Source organism: Callithrix jacchus, chromosome 1 (genome assembly GCF_049354715.1).
Source record: "Callithrix jacchus isolate 240 chromosome 1, calJac240_pri, whole genome shotgun sequence".
NCBI classification, from domain to species: Eukaryota; Metazoa; Chordata; class Mammalia; order Primates; family Cebidae; genus Callithrix; species Callithrix jacchus.
In genome coordinates, this window is record NC_133502.1 from 46,082,651 (window position 1) to 46,103,091 (window position 20,441).

The following is a 20,441-nucleotide window of genomic DNA, read 5'->3' on the forward strand; positions in this document are numbered from 1 at the left end:
AAGAATAAAAAAGAAAATGTCAAATGACTAAAATATCAAATAAAAGAAAGACATTAATGATGACTTAAAGTAACTAAACTACTTTTAAAAGGTTACTATAAACAATTATACAACAAATTATACAACCTATATGAAATGTACCAATTTGCAGAAAGACTAACTTCCAAAACTTACTCAAAAAGAAACAAAAAATCTGAATAGAATTGCAAGCAAAGAGACTTAATAATCAAAAAAATCAGCAACTTGGAAAACTAGAGTCCCAGAAAAAGGCTGACTTGCATCCACAAATGGTTTGCTCTAACTATTAAACTCATTGTTGAATTTTATGAAATCTTTTAAAAAGAATGAAGAGTGACACTTCTTAAGCTCCGCCAAAACATATCAAAAAACAAAACACTTACTAACTTTACAATTTTATAAAGCCAAAATTACCCTGATTTCAAGGATAAACAAAGACTTCATGAAACAAAATAAAACAGAAAATGAAACCAATATCCATTATAAATACAAACAGAATTTTTCAACAAAATTCAAGTACACTAAGTCCAATAGCTTATCAATAGAATTATACATCATCCCAAGTAAAATTTCTTCCAGGAATGCAAGCCTTGTTTCACATATGAAATTCTGTTAATAAAATACAACCTGACAGTAGAATAAAAAAAAAAATAAGATAATCACAAATGCAGAAAAGAACTGATAAAATCTAACACAATATTTTCATTATAAAAACTCACACAAATAGGAAGAGAAAAAATTCCCTAAACATGATAAAAAGCATGAATTAAAAAACCAGAGGTTGTATCATATTAAAAAAGGAAAAACTGAAAGATTTTCCCTAAGGTCAGGGAGAAGACAAATACGCTGAATTTTGCCACTACTATTCAACACTGCAGAAGTTCTAGCCAGGAAAACTAGGTACAAAAAAGAAATAAAAGCCATCCAAATTGAAAAGGAGGAGGTAAAACTTTTTCTATCTGAAGAGAACATAATCATGGTATGGAAACTACCGTAAATAATCTACCTAAAAATCTAACTGGGCTAACAAACAAGTTTAACAAAATTGCAAGATATAAAACAAGTATACAAATATTAGCTTTATTTTTATAAACTAACACTAAAATTTTTAAATATTAACGCAACAAAACTTTATAGTAGCATCAAAATATAATAAAATTCTCAGAAAGCAACAAATAAATAAAAGGCTTATACACAAAAACTACAAAATAGCTGAAAATTTTTGTTCTCCCAAATGTATTCACATAATCAATAATGTGACTATATTAGGAGGTGTAGCCTTTGACACTTAATTCGGTCACAGGGCAGAGCTCTCACAAATGAGCTTAAGGCCCTTGTAAAACAAATCCAAAACAGTTGCCTTGCCCCTTTTACCATGTGAGGGCACAGGTAAAAGGAACATATGGTTTGGCTGTGTCCCCACTCAAATATCAACTCAGAATTCCCATGTGTTGTGAGAGGGACAGAGGAAGGTAATCTAATCATGGGGGTCAGTCTTACCCATGCTATTCTCATGATAGTGAATTAGTTTCACAATATCTGATGGTTTTATCAGGGGTTTCTGCTTTTTCTTCTTCCTGATTTTTCTCTTGTTGCCATTTAAGAAGTGTCTTTTGCCTCTGGCTGTGATTCTGAGGCCTCCCAAGCCATGTGGAACTGTAAGTTTAATTAAACCTCTTTTTTTCCCCACAGTCCTTGGTATGTCTTTACCAGCAGCATGAGAATGGACTAGAAGAAGGCTGGGGGCAGTGGCTCGGGCCTGTAATCCTAGCACTTAGGGAGGACAAGGTGGGTGGATCACCTGAGGTCAGGAGTTGAAGACCAGCCTGGGCATCATGGTGAAACCTCATCTTTATTTAAAAAAAGAAAAGTAAAGAAAAGAAAATGGACTAGAATAGTAAATTGGTACCAGGAGAGGGATGTGGCTGAAAAAATACCCAAAAATGTTGAGGTGACTTTGGAACTAAAAACAAAAGAGGTTAGAACAATTTGGAGGGCTCAGAAAAAGACAAGAAAGTGTGGGAAAGTTTGGAACTTCCTAGAGACTTGTTGAATGGCTTTGCGCAAAATGCTAATGGCAATATGGACAATAAGGTCCAGGCTGAGGTGGTCTCATATGGAGATGAGGAACTTGTCAGGAACTGGAGTAAAGGTGATTCTTGTTATGTTTTAGCAAAAAGACTAGTGGCATTTTACCCCTGCTCTAGAGATCTGTGAAACTTTGACCTTGAGGAAGGCTATATAGCAGAAGAAATTTCTAAGCAGCAAATCATTCAAGAGTTGACTTCAGTGTAGTTAAGGGCATTCAGTTTTATAAAGAAAGTAGAGCAAAAAAAAATGAAAAATTTGTAGGCTGACTAGATAGAAAAGGAAAACCCAGGCCGGGCGCTCAGGAGAGGAAGATAATACAGACAGTTTCTCACTAATCTCCCCAAAGTGGTACAACCCTGAGAGGGTTGAGAGCAGGGTGACTTTAATGGCTACCATGCACAAGATCAAACAAACAGAATTGTGCTGCAAGAGTGGGGGTGATATGCAAAAGAAAAAAATATGATAGGGAGGCTTACCTGGCTGAGAACGAGAATAAGGCTTGCAGGAATAAGCATGCGTGCTTTTTGCTCAACCAGAGTTCTTGCACAGCTAAAAGTATTTCGAGTCTCTGTCCTGTGCTGGGAAAAGGTGTGAGGTCATCATCACACCGCTGAGGTGTGGGGTGGCCCTATGGACCAGTGAGTCTGTGGTCTTGTCTGGAAAATGGGGTTGGAATGCAACAGTGCTTCTTGGACTGCAGGCTTACCTAATAGGGATTGTAAATTGATTTTTAAATAAAATACACAGACTAAAGTAGAGTAGGACTCACCAGGGTGCAATAAATGCACATAAGGTGGGCACAGAACATGAGGTTTCATTCTATGTGGTGTGTCAGTCCATGATGGGAATGTGTCAAATCTATGTCTCACTGAGTCTTTTTAACCTCTTCAGCTCACTTCGAAGTGAGCACCGCACTTTGGGTAGTGCTCAGAAAAAAGGTGCTCACTTGGGTCAGAGCAGAGAAAGCTTCCCTAAATGAGCCATTCTTGGCTGTGACTACCACTGCACAGAGCCATGTTTTCTCTTCCTCTGCTTCCAGCTCCTCTGCCTTCCCATATCACTCCTTTTCAGCTTTCTGAATTCCCCTCTACCCAGTACCCTTTCTTGGCTGCAGCCCTTTTAGAGATCTTCACATGCCTCCAAGCTTCTGATTTTTTCATATCCCACTCTCCATTCAAATACTTTTACTACTCAAACTCTCTTCCAATTTTTTTCTAACTTAAAAAAAAATTTCAGTCGTTCTATTTTCTTCAGTTTGATTTTCACTCCAACTTCCTCCCAGTCTAGCCCCTTTAAATGCTGCCAGGTTTAAATATCCCCAATGGCTTAAATGTCCAATTTCTTTCCTCCTTTGACCCTACCGATGATCTGATTACTCCTTTTTGCTCCAACATTCCCCCGAACCTTCTCAAACACTGATATTTTCCCCCTTTTCCCCACAAATCTCCCTGTCTGGCTTCTGCCCCCAAACATCTTCTTACCCCTTCACACCACATCGCCCAGGTCCTTTAGATTGCTACGCACCCGATTTCTCTGTCCGCTCACAGCCGCTTGCTTTCCTTGCTCCCGCCATGGTAGTGCCCATCTGCTCCTCCCAGCTCACTCAGGTCTGCTGCTCGGGACGTCTTTGGGACGGCGAGGGAGATTCTTGCTGGATAGGGGCTCCTGGGGCAGCATGGCAATCCGGGGGACCTTTCTTCTCATTGTTGGCCTGGGCCCCAAGTGTGCCCAGGTGTGTGAGCGCCTGGGGTGTGTGAGCCCTGCCGTCAGGGCCCGGCTGGGGGCGCGCCAGGAGCTGTCCGTGGTCCTGAAACGATGCCGGCTGTGACTGGGCGAAAGAGCGCTGTCCGTAGTGCTGAAGAGGTTCCTGTGCCCCCAGCAGCGGCTGCAGCGGGGCCTCGGAGGCCGGCGGCAGGAAGACCACCAGGTAAGGAATTCTGGCGGAGGCTACGCTGGCAGCAGCTGCTGATGCTCCCACAAGCAGCAATTGTCCTCGCTCAGCTCCGTCCAGCTGCCGCTCCAGCCCGTAGATGCTGTGGCGCTGGGTGTGGACAAGTCTCTGCTGGTACTTTTTGGTTCTTTTTCTTTTGACAGAGTCCTGTTCTGTTGCCAGGCTGGAGTGCAGTGGCACGACCTCAGCTCACTGTAACCTCCACGTCCCAGGTTCAAGCGATTCTTCTGCCTCAGCCTCCCGAGTAGCTGAGACTACAGGTGCGTGCCACCACTACCAGCTAATTTTCGTATTTTTAGTAGAGACAGTTTCACCGTGTTGGCCAAGATGGTCTTGATAACCCTTGAGGTGGGGAGGGTTTTCCAGGAAGGGAGAGGATAGCATGAGCAAAAGCTTAGAGATAATAATCGTGGACTGATAATCATGGCCTTGTGCGCGTGCCTTGTCACGCCAATCCGTTAGGATTCCGAGCCCTTTGTGCTCGCCTTTCCCTCCAGTACCTAGTGCGCGTGCTGCTCCCTCCGCCTCCCCCAATCCCGCAGTTGCCAGTAGCTGCCCTGTGCCCGTACCTTGCCGCGCCAATCCGTTAAGTTCCCAGGTCCTTAGCAAGCGCAGGCGCGCCTCTCCCTACAGTACACCTTGCGGGCGCCGCCCCTTCCATTGCCATCAGGTGCCTTGTGCGCGAACCTTGCAGGCCAAACCGTTAACTTCTGGTGTCCTTTGTGCCCGCGCCTCTCCTTCCAGTACCTGTCAGGCGCCCCTTCTACCCCGCGCCCTCCCCCGCAGCCATTGCTCTCAGGTGCCTCGTGCGCATATTTTGACGTTCCCGCCCCCGCCACCGACTCCGCATTGTCAGCGGGAGCCTGGCGCGCATACCTTTGTCGCGAGAATCCCTTAAGGTCACCCTTCTGGCTCGGATATGGTACACGTGCCTGTCTTTGCACGTGCCCCACTCGCTCAGGCTTGAACGTTGCGTTTCCTGGCAACAGGAGAATGCTCCCTTCCCCTTTGGCCAGTTGGCATCAGACAAGAGGATGCTCAGAGTCCAGCTCTGGAGAGTTCAAGCAACTGAAAATACCCCACTGCTCCCAGGAGCGGTTACCTGGGCACTCTGTCCCCTTTATCCCTGTCCTTTTCCCGTCCTGGGGCCAAGGACCCTCCAGTAGGACTCAGTTGCCTTGAGCCTGCTGCCCACATCCCTCACTTCACTTTTCTTGTGGGATCTCTCCGTTGTTCCTGCCCCTGGACGGAGTGACAAGCCATCCTACAAGTAAGTACCCAGACACTTGGAATCAGCCTGGTGTCAAAACAACTCCAAGGATTTCTGTAACCTACAAGCCCTGTGTTCCCTCCAGCTATCCTGCCTTCAATTTGAGGCAGAGGTACCGCAGCAAACCAGTGCCCTAAGGACTCTCAGAAAGGCCCTGGAGGAGGTAATCACCTTTTTGTGGCCCAGAACACCCAGCTCAACCCCACACTCCCATCCAGAGATCATGTCGAGGGCCCTCATGGAGGGTGGGGCAGGGATGCCTGAGCAGGACAAGGACCCCAGAGTCCAAGAGAAGTGCGATGATCAGAAAGGGGGCCCTGAGGGCACCAGGGATGCACGGTCTGCATTTAGAACCCTGCAGGACAGTGAAGGCCTCTCTCCCTTCGTACCCAGGCCTGGGCCCCTGCAGAGAGACCTCCATACCCAGAGGTCAGAAATCCCATATGACAAGACATCCCACCCCTCCGGGATGAGCTGCTGCCCCAAACGCAATGTCATCTGCAGCTCCTAAAGCTCCACAGGAGGCTTCCCGTGGCTAAAGAGGAGGAAGGGCCCAACCTCATCCCACTGCCGGCTGCCCTCCCTTCTTCAAAGACAGTGAGTGAGGTCAGCCCTCAGGCTGTCTCTCAGAGTCAGGCTGAGTGTGAAAAGGCAGCAGATTCAGCACCTGGGGAGAAACAGGCCGCCAGGAGTGGCTGCCCAACATTTCAGGCCTCTAGGCCTCGTAGACGAAAGTTCCCTCTGTTGCCACGCAGGCGAGGGGAGCCTCTGATGCTGTCATCTCCCTTACAGCTGGGGTTCCAGGTCACCGCTGAAGACCTGGACCTGGAGAAGAAGGCAGAAATCATGTGCCTTAACAGTGCACTGCAGGGTGAGGAAAAGTCCCTCTGGGAGTGCAGAGCCTCACTGCTTTCCCATGTTTTGTCCTCACCAGCAACAGGGATGTCTTCTCTGCCTGCTGTCCCTAAAGCACCCAGCACAGATGCAGAGCAGGAGAGACGCAAGTCCCAAGACGGCCTGGACACCGTGTCCCTCCAAGCATCTGCTGCAGGGTCCCCCCTCTAGACCTCATGTGTCTGGGAGGAAGCAAAAGTCATCAGGCCCCCTGTTCTGCTCCTCAGACACCCTTCCTGCCACCTCTGCACACTCCCGAGACTCAGCCCAGGCCACATCGTCTGCTCCAACGCATCCAGCCCAGGGCACGACAGCACACTCAGCCGCAGGGGCTTCCTTACCCACCACTTCCAACTTGAGCCCCCGCACCAAAAGGAAGTGGACCTGGGCTGCAGACACGGCTGGGAGCCTTCCTGACCCATCTCCTGCCTCTCCCACTGCCACCCTGGTCAGTGGTCCCACCTCAGTACTGAAACTTCCTGTTACGGCTGCAGCCACCACCCAGCCCAAACCTGTGGTCCTTCATGGACAGCAGCAGGGAACCCATGGCTTGAAGCAGCCTCATCCATCTTCCCATCCAGCTGTTTCAGCTGTAGCCCAGGCCTCATCTTCTGCTCCAACACAGCCAGCCCAGGGCACCACAGCACACTCAGCAGCTGGGGTTTCCTTACCCACCACTTCCACCTGGAACCTGGCTGGGACCCTTTCTAACCCGTCTTCTGCCTCTCTCATCACCACCCTGGCCAGACTGAGGATCAGTGGTCCCACCTCAGTACTGAAACTTCCCGTGACTGCTGCAGCCACCACCCAGCCCAAACCTGTGGTCCTTCATGGACAGCAGCAGGGAACCCACGGCTTGAAGCGGCCTCATCCATCTTCCCGTCCAGCTGCTTCAGCTGCAGCCCAGGCCTCATCTTCTGCTCCAACACAGCCAGTCCAGGGCACCACAGCACACTCAGCCGCAGGGGTTTCCTTATCCACCACTTCCAATTCGAGCCAGGCTGGGACCCTTTCTAACCCATTTTCTTCCTCTCCCCGTGATGCACATGCTGCCTCCTCAGATTGTACACCTGCCAAAGTTAGGCGACTCTGCTAAACAAGGTGCAGAAGAGTTTTCTCTAGGTTTCCTTCTAATATTTTTCTAGTTTTGTACCTTGCATTCAAGTCTCTGATCTATCTGGAGGTGGTGTTTGCATGCAGTGAGAGAAAAAGGGTCCAAATTTTATTCTTCTGCATGTGGCTATCCAGCCCTCCTAGTACCATTCACTGAAGAGGGTGTCCTTTCCCCAGTGTGTGTTTCTGTCAGCTGTGTTGAAGACCAATTGGCTGTGAATATGTGGCTGTCATTCTGGGCTCTGTCATGTGTCCCATTGATCTATGTGTCTATTTTCCTGCTAGCACCATGCTGTTTTAGTTACCATGCACTTGTCAAAAATTTTGTCGTTCTAATTTGTAGTGAAATGGGATGCCTCTAGTTTTTTCCATTTGCAGAGGAAGGCTTTGACTCTTTGAGCTCTTTCTTGGTTCCATATGAATTGTATGATTTTCCAATTCTGTGAGTGATGACACTGGTATATTGGCAGGGGTTGTATTGAATCTCTAGGCTGCTTTGGGCAATACGGTCATTTTAATGCTACGAGTTTCTTCCAACCATTAGCAAGGAATGATTGTCCATTTCTTTCTGTCTTATTAAAGTTTTTCATCAGTGTTTGTAGTTTTTCTTGTAGAAATCTTCAAACTCCTTGTCAAATTTATTCTGTGGCATATATTTTTTCATTTTGCTGCTACTGTAAATGGGATTGTCTTCTTGATTTCCTTTCCTACTAGACCATTATTGGTGTATAGAAATGCTGCTGATTTTGGTACATGGTTTCTGTATCCTGCAATAACTGTATTTATTTATTGATCAACTCTAGGGATTTTCTGGTGGAACATTTACATGTTTGTAAATCCAAGACCATATCTTCATCAGATAAGGATAATTTGATGTCCTCTTTTCCAATGTGGATGCCTTTTATTTTTTCCTCTTGCCTGATTGTGTGATGTTGAATAGCAGTGGTGAGAATGGGCATCCTTGTGTTGTTCCTGTTTGCAGAGGAAATGCTTTCAACATTTCCTCATTATGTAGTAGGTTAGGCAAGGCTTTGTCATAAACAGCTTTCATTATTTTCAGGTATGTTTGTTGTTTTTTTCTTTTTTAGATGAAGTCTTGCTCTTTTCATCCAGGCTGCAGTGCAATGGCGGGATCTCAGCTCACAGCAACCTCCGTCTCCCAGGTTCCAGCAATTTCCCTGCCTCAGAGTCCTGAGTAGCTGGGTTTACAGGTGCCCACCACCATGCCCGCCTAATTCTTGTACTTTTAGTAGAGATGTGGCTTCACCATGTTGGCCAGGCTGCTCTTGAATTCCTGACGTCAGGTGATCCACTCACCTCAGCCTCTCAAAGTTCTGAAATTACAGGTGTGAGCCATGCATCAGGCCATTTTCAGGTATGTTTCTTTTATGCCTAGCATGTCTGTTCCTTTTTCAGGACATGGCCTCACTCTGTCTTTCATATTTGAGTGCAGCGACATCAGAGCTACAGCTTTGAACTCCTGAGCTCCAGCCACCTCAGCCTCCCGAGTAGCTGGGACTCTGGGTGCATGTCACCAGAGCTGGGTAATTTTTATTTTTATTTTTTTGTAGAGATCTATGTTTCTCAGGTTGGTCTTGAACTGCTGATGTCAAGTGATCCTCCCAGCTCAGCTTCTCAAAAGCACTGAGTTTACAGCCTGAGGCAGTGCCCGGCCCAGAGTCACATGTTAGCATCACCTCCTCACTGCCGGGCTCCAATTTTGTTAGTGACTGAAAACCTTAAGGGAGATTTTCTGGTCAGGCCCTACCCAGTCTGTGAAGAGGGGGGAAATGGAACGATGGCATGTGGATGGTTCTTTTGGAGAACTGGCCAGACAAGTGCTAAATGCTGTTTCCTGGAATACAGGACCATGAGATGTCCAGTCCAGCTGCCTGGTCCAGGGCCCCTGGCACCATCTAGTTTGGGAGCTCACCCAGAAGGTACCTCGGTTGCCCAAAGCAGCTGATCTTCCTATGAATCTGGTCCCATTTGAAGAAGGTGACAGAAAGGAAGTTTCTGTCCTCCAGGAAACCATTCCTGTGCATGCCTGTCTTTGTCCTTGCCTTGGCTGACCTCTCTGTACCATGAGAACTTGGATTTGCAAGGCTCTGCCTGTCAGCTGAGCATAACAGAACAGCTCTCTTCTGTTCCAGTGAGGATGCCCAGGCTCCTACAACCCTGCCCAGATCTGACCATTCTCCCCTTCACCCACAGGTGACCTCCAACGCGATCCTCCTCACTGTCTTCTGGAAGCTGCTCTGAAAAAGGGCATTTTGGCCTCAAACAGGGAGCATGTCACTCCCTGTTTTCTGTTGATCTTTCCAGTGCTGTTTGGGACAGCCCATGCATTTGTCCATGTACTGCTTCTTTGGAAGGCAATCAGGGCTTTCTTTCAGGGGTGGGTATAAAAGTTCTTATGAGATTTGTGTATGAAGTCTGCCTTCACTACTTGGATAGGACTTGCATGCTTCCTCTGCATGACTGCAATCTTACTAAATTTTTTAAATTTTTAATTGTATTTATTTATTTATTTTGAGATGGAGTCTGGCTCTGTCACCCAGGCTGAAGTGCAATGGCGTGATCTTGGCTTACTGCAACCTCCGCCTCCTGGGTTCAAGTAATTCTCCTGTCTCAGCTTCCTGAGCAGCTGAGACTACAGGCACATGCAACAACACCGAGCTAGTATTTATATTTTTGGTAGAGATGGGGTTTCTTCATATTGGCCAGGCTGATCTCAAACTCCTGATTTTAGGTGAACTACCTACTGGAGCCTCCCAAAGTGATATAATTACAGGCTTACATTTATTTATTTCTTATTTATTTGAGCTGAAGTATTGAGCAGTTATTCTGGCTAGAGTGCAGTCGTCTGAGCTTGGCTCACTGCATCTCTGCCTCCTGGGTTCAAGCGATTCTCCTGCCTCAGTGTCAACAGTACCTGGGTATAAAGACAAATGCCACCTCATCCTGCTCATTTTTGTATTTTCTGCTCCCTGCCTCCCCAGGTCCACAAGCAAAGAGGAGTGCAAGGCAAGGCAATTCTAGAAAAGGTAACTCCAGGTAATGCAAGGCAAGGCAAGGCAAGGCAAAAAAATTCCAGGCAAGGAACTTCCAGGCAAGGCAAGGAAGGCAACTCAAGGCAATTTCATGCAAGGAAACGCAAGTCAAGGCAAGAAAATTCCAGGCAAAGCAAGTCAAGGCAAGGCAAGGCAAGGTATGGCAAGGCAAGTCAATTCAAGGCAAGAAAATTCCAGTCAAGCAAGACAAGACAAAGTAATTACAGGCAGGGCAAGGCAAGGCAATTCCAGTAAAGACCATTCCAGGCAAGGCAATGCAATGCAAGGCAAGGCAATCCCAGGAAAGGCAAGGCAAGGCAAGGCAATTCCAGACAAGGCAGTTCCAGGAAAGGCAAGGAAAAACAATTTTAGGCAAGGCAATTCCAGGCAAGGCAATTTCAGGCAAGGCAAGGCAATTCCAGGCAAGGCAAGGCAATTCCAGGCCAGGGCAGGCAAGACAAGGCAGGGAAAGGCAATTCCAGGCAAGGCAATATTAGCTAAAACAAGACAAGGCAATTCCAGCAAGGCAATTCCAGTCAAGGCAAGGCAAGACAAGGCAATTCCAGGCAAGGCTATTCCAGAGAAGGCAAGTCAGGGCAATTCCAGGCAAAAAGAAGCAAGGTAATGCAATGCAATTCCAGGCAAGGCAATTCCAGGTAAGGCAAGGCAAGGCAATTCCAGGCATGTTAATTCCAGGCAAGGCAACAGAAGGCAAGGTAAGGCAATGCAATTCCAGGCAAGGCAATTCCAGGTAAGGCAAGGCAAGGCAATTCCAGGCATGTTAATTCCAGGCAAGGCAACAGAAGGCAAGGTAAGGCAATGCAATTCCAGGCTAAGCAATTGCAGGCAAGGCAAGGCAAGGCAGGGAAGGACAGGGCAGGGCAAGGCAAATTCCTGGCAAGGCAAATCAATGCAAGGCAATTCCATGCAAATAAATTTCAGGCAAAGCTAGGCAAGGCAATTGCAAGCAAGGGAAATCCAGGCATGGCCGGCAAGGCAAGGCAAGGCAATTCTAGGCACAGCAATTCAAGTCAAGGCAAGGCAGGGAAATTCCAGGCAAGGCAAGGCAAGGCAATTCCAGGCTAGGCAAAGCAAGGAAATGCAAGAAAATTCCCGGCAAGGCAAGAAAATTTCAGGCAAGGCAATTCCAGGCAAGGCAAAACAAGGCAGGGCAGGCCAATTTCAGGCAAGGTAATTCGAGGTAAGAAAAGGCAAGGCAAAGCAAGGTAATTCCAGGCAAGGCAATTCAAGGCAAGGAAAGGCAGGGAAATTCCAAGCAAGGCAATTTGAGGCAAGGTGAAGCAAGGCAAAAAAGGGCAATTCCAGGCAAGGCGATTGCAGGCAAGGCAGGACAAGGCAATTCCAGACAAGGCAATTCCAGGGAAGGCAAAGTAAGGCAAGGCAATGCAATTCTAGACCAGGCAATTGCAGGCAAGGCAAGGCAATGCAAGGCAAGGCAATTCCAGGCAATGCAAGGCAAGGCAATTCCAGGCCAGGCAATTGCCAGAAAGGTAATTCCAGGCCAGAAAGGTAATTGCAGGCCAGGAAAGGCAAGAACTGGCAGGAAAAGGCAATTCCATGCAAGGCAATTATCATTAAGGCAAGGCAAGGCAATTCCAGTCAAGGTAAGGCAAGAGAAGGCATTTATAGGCAAGGCTATTCCAGGGAAGGAAAGGCAGGGCAATTCCAGGCAAGGAGAAGCAAAGTAATGCAATGCAATTCCAGGCAAGGCAATTCCAGGTAAGGCAAGGCAAGGCAATTCCAGGTAAGGCAAGGCAAGGCAATTCCAGGTAAGGCAAGGCAAGGCAATTCCAGGCATTTCAATTCCAGGCACGGCAATGCAAGTCAAAGAAATTCCAGGCTAGGCAATTGCAACAAAGGCAATTTCAGGCTAGGCAAGGCAAGACAAGGTAGGGAAAGGCAGTATCAGGCAAGGCAATTCCAAGAAAGGCAAGGCAACACAGGGTAAGGAAATTCCAGGCAAGAGAAGGCAAATCTATTCCAGGCGAGGCAATTCTAGGCAATGCAAGGCAATTCAAGGCAAAAAAAAATTCCAGCAAGGAAATTCCAGGCAAGACAAGGAAAGGCAAGGAGAGGCAAGGTCATTCTAGGCAAAGCAGTTTCAGGCAAGGCAAGGCAAGGCAAGGCAATGCAATGAAATGCAATTCCAAGCAAGAAAATACCAGGTAAGACAAGGCAAGGCAATTCCAGACAAGGTAATTCTAGGAAAAGCAAGGAAAGGCAATTCCAGGCAAGGCAAGGTAAGGCAAGACAATGCAATTCTAGGCCAGGCAATTCCAGGCAAAACAAGGCAAGGCAAAGTAAGGTAATGCAATTTTAGGCAAGGCAATTCCAGGCAATGAAAGAATGGCAATTCCAGGCAAGGCAATTGCTGGAATGGCATTCCAGGCCAGGCAAGGCAAGAAAAGGCAGGGAAAGGCAATTCCTGCTAAAGCAGGTCAAGGCAATTCCAGGCAACCCAATTCCAGCCAAAGCAAAGCAAGGCAATGCCAGGCAAGGCAATTCTAGGCAAGGCAATTCAAGGCAAATTGCCTTGCCTTTCCTGGAATTTCCTTGTCTGGAATTTCCTTGCCTTGTCTTGCCTTGCCTTGCCTGGAATTAAATTGCCTTGCCTTGCCTGAAATCGCCTTGCCTGGAATGGCCCTTTTTTACCTGTTTTGTCTTGCCTGGAATTGCCTTTCCTTTCCTTGTCTGAAATTACCTTTCCTGAAATTACCTTGCCTTGTCTTGTCTGAAATTTTCTTGCTTGGAATTGAACTGCATTGCATTGCCTTGCCTTTCCTGAAATTGCCTTGTCTGGAATGACCTTGCCTCTCCTTGCCTTTTCTTGTCTTGCCTGGAATTTCCTTGCTGGAATTTGTTTGCCTTGCCTTGCCTTGCATTGCCTGGAATTGCCTTGCCTGGAATAGCCTTGCCTTCCCATGCCTGTAATTGCCTTGCCCTGTGTTGCCTTGCCTTGCCTGGAATTGCCTTGCCTGATATTGCCTAGCCTTGCCTTGACTGGAGTTGCCTTCCCTGGAATTGCCTTGCCTCACCTTACCTGAAATTGCCTTGCCTGGAATTCCCTTTCCCTGACTTGTCTTCCCTTGCATTGACTGGAATTCCATTGCCTGAAATTTCCTAGCCTAAAATTGCCTTGCTTTGCCTTGCCTGGAATTGCCTTGCCTGGAATTACGTTGCCTTGCCTTGCTTGACTGGAATTTTCTTGCCTGGAATTGCCTTGCCTTGCCTGGAATTGCTAGGCCTTGCCTTCCCTGGAATTGCCTTGCCTAGCCTCGCATGGAATTGCCTTGAGTTGCCTTGCCTGGAATTGCCTTTCTTTGCCTTCCCTTGCCTGGAATTGCCTTGTCTTGCCTTGCCTGGAATTGCCTTGCCTGGAATTGTATTCTCTTGCCTTGCCTTGAATTGTCCTCCCTGGAATTGCCTTGCCTTGCCTGAAATTGACTTGCCTGGATTGGTCTTGCCTTGCCTTTCCTTGCCTTGCCTGTAATTTCCTTGCCTGGAATGTTTTGCCTTGCCTTACCTTGCATTGTCTGGAATTGCCTTGGTTGGAATAGCCTTGCCTTGCCTGGAATTGCCTTGCCTTTCCTTAACTGGAATTGTCTTGCCTCAAATTTTCTTTTCTGGAATTGACTTTCCCAGAATTGCCTTGCTTGCCTTCATTTGCTATGCCTTTCCTGAAATTGCCTTGCCTTGCCTGGAATTGCCTTGGAATTGCCTTGCCTTGCCTGAAATTGCCTTGCCTTGCCTGGAATCATCTTTACTGGAATTACTCTGTCTTGCCTTGCCTGGAATTGCCTTGCCTGAAATTACGTTGTCTTGCCTTGCTTGATTGGAATACTCTTGCCTGGAATTGCCTTTACTTGCCTTGCCTTTTCTTGCCTTGCCTGGAATTGCCTTGAGTTGCCTTTCCTTGAATTGCCTTGCTTTGCCTTCCCTTGTCTGGAATTGTCTTGCCTGGAATTGCCCTTACTTGCCTTGCCTTTTCTTGCCTTGCGTGGAATTGCCTTGAGTTGCCTTTCCTTGAATTGCCTTGCTTTGCCTTCCCTTGTCTTGTCTTGCCTTGCCTGGAGTTGCCTTGCCTGGAGTTGGGTTCCCTTGTCTTGCCTTGAATTAACCATCCCTGGAATTGCCTTGCCTTGCCTGAAATTGACTTGCCTGGATTGGCCTTGCCTTGCCTTGTCTTGCCTGGAATTTCCTTGCCTGGAATTTTTTGCCTTACCTTACCTTGCATTGCCTGGAATTGCCTTGCCCTCCATTGCTTTGCCTTGCCTGGAATTTCCTTGCCTGGAATTGCCTTGCCTTGCCTTGCCTGGAGTTACCTTCCCTGGAATTACCTTGCCTTGCCTTACCTGGAATTGCCTTGCCTCGAATTTCCTCTACCTTGCCTTGCCTTGCCTTGCCTTGCCTTGCCCTGCCTTCCCCTGCCCTGTCCTGCCCTGACCTACCCTGCCCTGTCCTGCCTTGCCCTGCCTTACCTTGCCTTGCCTTGCCTTACCCTGCCTTGCCCTGTCCTGCCCTGTCCTGCCCTGCCCTGCCTTGCATGGAGGAGAATGGCTCCAGTGTCAGACTCCCCAACATGCTGCATGCTCAGCAGGATATGCCCATGGACATCCAGGAAACGCTCACCTTCCCCACCTTGGGAGAGGTCGCCGGACAGAACTGTACTGGGTTGGTGTCAAACAGGACCCCACACACTTTCTTGAGTGCAATCCTGTTTCCCTCCTCTGGGCAGCTGCATCCTTTTCTCCTGCAGAAATTTATGGAGACTCAGCTCTGGGTTTCATCTCCCTTCTCCCCTCTCCTTGCCCCAACCTCCTTTTTCTGAAAAGTGAGGGAATTGTTTATGGGTTAATTTGTTGAAAATAAGTGGTGGCCTCCACGCTTCTGTTTTCTTTCAGCCTGATGGTAATGCAGGGTTACAAAGGATGCCTGGGTTCCCACACAGGTGCTGGCAGAAGGGGCAGCAGATGGTGCTGTACCTCTGCCTGCTTGAGGAAGGAGGCCATTCCCCTGCCCCTCATCCCTAGGCCAGGCTTCTCCCTGACCTTCTGAATATCCTGTAGTCCAGAGACCTCAGAACCCACTTCTGAGAGAGCAGAGCCAGGCACTTAGAGAAAGACAAAATGGTGCCATTCTAGGATCTTATTAGGTATCTGAATCTGTTAGGAAAAAAATTAGGAACTATGTATAAAACTTAAAATATTCAAGTATTAAAAGTTTATTTGAATCAAAGTTTTAAAACATGCCATCAGCAAGCTTCTACCACTAAGTGGGGACTTTTACAGAAGTTGAGCAAGTTCCCTGAGTTGAGAGAAAAATGAGGCCACCTGTGCTGGGGGCACTTGAGGCAGGGGGACTGTGGGCAGAGGGAAGCCAGAGAAGTCCCAGCTTGTGGAAGCCAAACAGGAGAGCATGATCCAGGAGAACAGTCAGGATTAGGGATGAGGTTTGTGCCACAATACCCAGCTAATTTTTGTATTTTTATTAGAGATGGGTTTTGCCATGTTGGCCAGGCTGGTCTTGAACTCCTGACCTCAGGTGATCCACCTGCCTCAGCCTCCCAAAATGCTGGGATTACAGGCTTGAGCATCTGGCTGCTTTTTGCTTTTCAAAGGTTATAAGCTACATGTACAATTAATTTTTTAATTCCTGTTACCTACTAGAATGTCAGCTCCAGGCACGAAGAAATTGTGAATGTGTCATTTATCTTTTTTTATTTCTCTTGTTTGCTTTTACTTTTTCTTTGCCATTTTTTTTTAAATTTCAACAACTTTCCCAGTACAAGTGGGTTTTGGTTACAGGGATAAAGTATAGAGTGGTGAAGTCTGTGATTTTATTGTATCCTTCACTTGAGGAGTGTCCATTGTACCTCAATAAGTAGGTTTCATCCTCGCCCACCTCCAATCCTTCCTCCTCCTGAGTCTTCAATTCCCAATATACCTATCTGTCTGACTTTGTGTTTGTGTACCTTAGCTCAGCTCCCACTTATAAGTGGGAACATGTGGTATTTGGGATTCCATTCCTGAGTTGTTTCACTTAGTAGTAGTATATTTAGTGTACCTATAATATAGAATATATTGTAGCATTCCTATTGATATACAAATACACACAAATATATACATACACACACACACACACAAACACATACACATATGGTAGATCTACTTTTGATTCTTTAAATAATCTCCATAATATTTTTGAAAGAGGTTGCACTAATTTACATTCACACAAGTTGTATTAGTCTGTTCTCATACTACTATGAAGAAATACCTGAAACTGGGTAATTTATAATGGAAAGAGGTTTAATTGACTCACAGTTTCACACAACTTGGGAGGCCTCAGGAAATTTACAATCAGAGTGTATTGACGAGCAAATACATCCTTCTTCCTTCCTTCTTTACATGGCAGCAGAAGAGTGAATGCCCAGCAAAGGGGGAAGCGGCTTATGATACCATCATATCTCATGAGAACTAACTCTATCATGAGAACAGAAGGGGGAAACCTCGCTCGTGATTCAATTTTCTCCACCTGGTCCCTCCTGGAAAACTTGGGGATTATGGGAACTATAATTCAAGATGAGATTTGGGTGAGGACACAGCCAAATCATATCACAAGCAGTTATAAACATTCCCTTTTCTCCACAACCTCACAAGCATGTTATTTTTGAATATTTAATAGCAGCTATTCTGACTGATGTGAGATGGTATCTTACTGTAATTTTAATTTGCATTTCAATAATTAATGACATTGAGCATTTCACATACTTTTTGGCTATTTGTACATATTTTGAGAAATGTTTATTCATGTCATTTGTTCACTTTTTAGTGAAATTTATTTTCTTGCTGATCTGTGTGAGGTAGATTCTTCATATTGTTTTTTGTTGAATATGCAGTTTGCAAATCTTTTCTCGCATCCTGTAGGTTTTCTATTTACTCTGATGATTATTTCTTTTGCCGTGCAGAAGCTTTTCAATTTAATTGGGTCTAATTTATTTGGTTTTGTTGCATTTGCTTTGAGGATCTTTGTCACCCATTCTCTGCCTAGGTCAATATGGAATAGTTTTTTTTTAAGTTTTCTTATAGAATTTGTATAATTTCAGTTCTTAGATTTGAATATTTCATCCATCTTGACTTAAAATTTTGTATATGGTGAGAGACAGAATCCAGTTTTATTCTTCTACATGTGACTATCCATTTTTTCCAGCATCATTTATTAACTTTTCCCCAGTTTATATTTGTATGTTTATGTTTTGTATGTTTTCTCAAAGATCAGTCCGTTGTAATTATTTGGCTTTATTTATGGGTTTTCTATTATGTTGCATTGGTTTATGTATCTACTTTTCTATCAGTACAAGGGTGTTTTGGTACTATAGCCTCATAGTATAATTTGAAATTGAGTAATGTGATGCCCTAATATTTATTATTTTTGTTTAAAAGTACTTTGGTTATTTGGGATCCTTTTTGTTTCCAAAAGAGTTTTAGGGTTATTATTCTTGCTAATTCTATTAAGAATGATGTTGGTATTTTGATAGAAATTTCATTGAATCTAATTTGTTTTGGGCAGTATGGTCATTTTCATGATATTTGTTTTTTTACTTCATGAACCTGTTTCCATTTGTTTATATCATCTATGATTTCTTTCAGTAGTGTTTTGTAGTTCTCCATATAGAAATCTTTCACCTTCTTGGTTAAGTGTATTCCTAGGTTATTTTATGGAGCTTTCATAAAAAAGATTTATTTCATGATTTGATGCTCAGCTTAATCCTTATTGTTGTCATGCTACTGAATGTGTACATTGATTCTGTATCCTGAGACTTTACTGAATTAGATTATCAAATCTAGGAGTCTTTTGGGGGAGTGTTTAGGGTTGTCTACATATAAGATTATATCATCAGCAAACAGAGGCAGTTCGACTTCCTCTTTACCAATTTGGATGTCCTTTCTTTCTCTTGCCTGATTGTTGTGGATTGAACATCCAGTGATATGCTAAACAAAAGTGTCCAAAGTAGGCACCATTATCTTGTTTCAGTTGTTGGGGGAAAGCTTTCATTTTCCCTTTTAGTATGATGTTGGCTTTGGTTTTTTCATATACAGTTTTTATAATTTTGAGGTATTTTCCTTCTATGCTTAATTTCTTGAAGGATTTAAGAATGCTGAATTTTATTGGCTGCTTTTTCTGCATCTGTTGAGATAATCATAGGGTGCTTGTTTCTAATTTATTTATGTGATGTGTCATATTTATTGACTTGCATATCTTGAACCATTCCTGCATCCCTGAGATGAAACCTCTTGATCATGGTGAATAATTATTATTATTTTTTTATGTGCTGTTAAATTTGGTTTGCTAGTAGGTTGTTAAGAATATTTGTTGTCCATTGGGAATATTGGTTTGTAATTTTTTTTTTTGTTGTGTTCTTTCCTTCTTTGGCATTTGGGTAAGACTGGTCTTGTATAATGAGTTAGGTCATAGTGACAGTAGGATCTTAGGTCACAGTGTCAGTAGGATTTGTACCAATTCTATTTTAATGTCTGGTGGAATTGGCTGTTAATTCATCTGGTCCTGGGCTTTGTTGTTGTTGGGCAGATTACGTATGATTCATTCAGTTTCACTGTACATTTATCTTTTTATTCTTCCTAATTTTAAATTTTAATTGCCAAAAAACATCACAAAAACAGGCTCAAAAAATATAGAAAATGCTACTGTCCTAACCTCTTTTTACTTTAGTTTAGTGTTTCATTTAGAGTAATTAGTAAGAATCCATTCTAAAATGGATGGGAGAAGATAGACCAATAGCACAGGAAAGACATTTTTATCTGCAGTCTAATTATCAAATTTTCATCACTAGGAATTCTAACAAAATTGCTGTCTCTAAATAGACTCTTATTTGGCAAATCCAATATATTATCTTTATTTTCTACCTTCTTTGACTTGTGTAATATTGGCAACTACATATTTGCCAATTTTTTCCCGAATGCTGCTGTATCTTATTTTTTTTTCTAATTCCTCTGATTCTAGGCCCTTTTCTCAGTCAATAACCTACCCCCAAAAGGTTTTATCTCTACCCTATTTTCAACATATTATATTCTAACATAATTTATACTCATTCATTTTTCTTATCATTCTACCCGTTTTGAAATTCTCCAAGTTTGAATGTTTTAATTTTTGTTCATCTGCAGTAGCTAGCATATTTGTATACATCCTGTTTTTAGTAAATATATGCTAATTTAAGTTTAGTAAGTAAAACAAAGGCGTTAATGGCATATGATTTCATGAGAAGTGGTGAACTCCGTTGCCCAGCAGAAATATTTTTATGTACCTGTGATTTACTAATCTTGAGCTTCAATCTGTCTGCTATGTTTATTTTTATATTGCATGTTGCTAAGCAAACTCAATTGAAATATGAGTATATGCCTATAATTCAACCCTTTATGCATTCATTTTTATGTTACATTGTATATCTTATCTTTTTTATCTTTGTGTTGTACTTATAGACAATATAAAGACAGTCTATAAACACTGTGAAGTAAACTGAATGCCATCATCAATGATTTGAGAGTATTTCTAGTTTTTAAAATATATTTTATAGAAATGTGAGTTTAACATTTGAATGTTTTTAATGCTTCACATAATTTCTAAGTTTTTATATTTTTTAAAATAATGAATTTTATTATATAAAAATATAATGAATTATATTCTTTAAATAATGAACTAATTTTGACTAAATTTTTATTCTGTGATTTATCCTGTAATTTGTATGAAAAATTATATGCAATTTATGCAAACAATTATTTAATATTTTCTAATTATGCAAGTGATTGTCATAATCACTGTTTAGTTTATTTGATCTATTTATGAGATTGCTGAAAATGTGTTAGCAAATTTAAATACTTTAAGTTAAAAGCCAAATCATGAGTGAACTTTCATTCACAACTGCTACAAAGAGAATAAAACACCTAGGAATACAACTAACAAAGTACGTAAAGGACCTCTTCAAGGAGAACAGGAAAGCACTGCTAAACAAAATAAG

The 20,441-nt window shown here is 44.1% G+C and overlaps 1 protein-coding gene across 1 annotated transcript; it reads left to right on the top strand.

Moving 5' to 3' along the window:
- The first annotated feature begins 5,070 nt into the window (after window positions 1–5,070).
- Window positions 5,071–20,156, top strand: LOC118151528 (uncharacterized). Its single transcript, XM_035291516.3, has 2 exons — window positions 5,071–5,330; window positions 6,265–20,156. The coding sequence occupies exon 2, from the start codon at window positions 6,313–6,315 to the stop codon at window positions 7,318–7,320; it is 1,008 nt and encodes a 335-aa protein (XP_035147407.3). The 5' UTR covers window positions 5,071–5,330; window positions 6,265–6,312; the 3' UTR covers window positions 7,321–20,156.
- Window positions 20,157–20,441: the final 285 nt, after the last annotated feature.

Bases quoted from the DNA above. Each gene is read 5' to 3' on its own strand.
- LOC118151528 (XM_035291516.3), top strand. From the start codon at position 6,313: ATGCAGAGCAGGAGAGACGCAAGTCCCAAGACGGCCTGGACACCGTGT.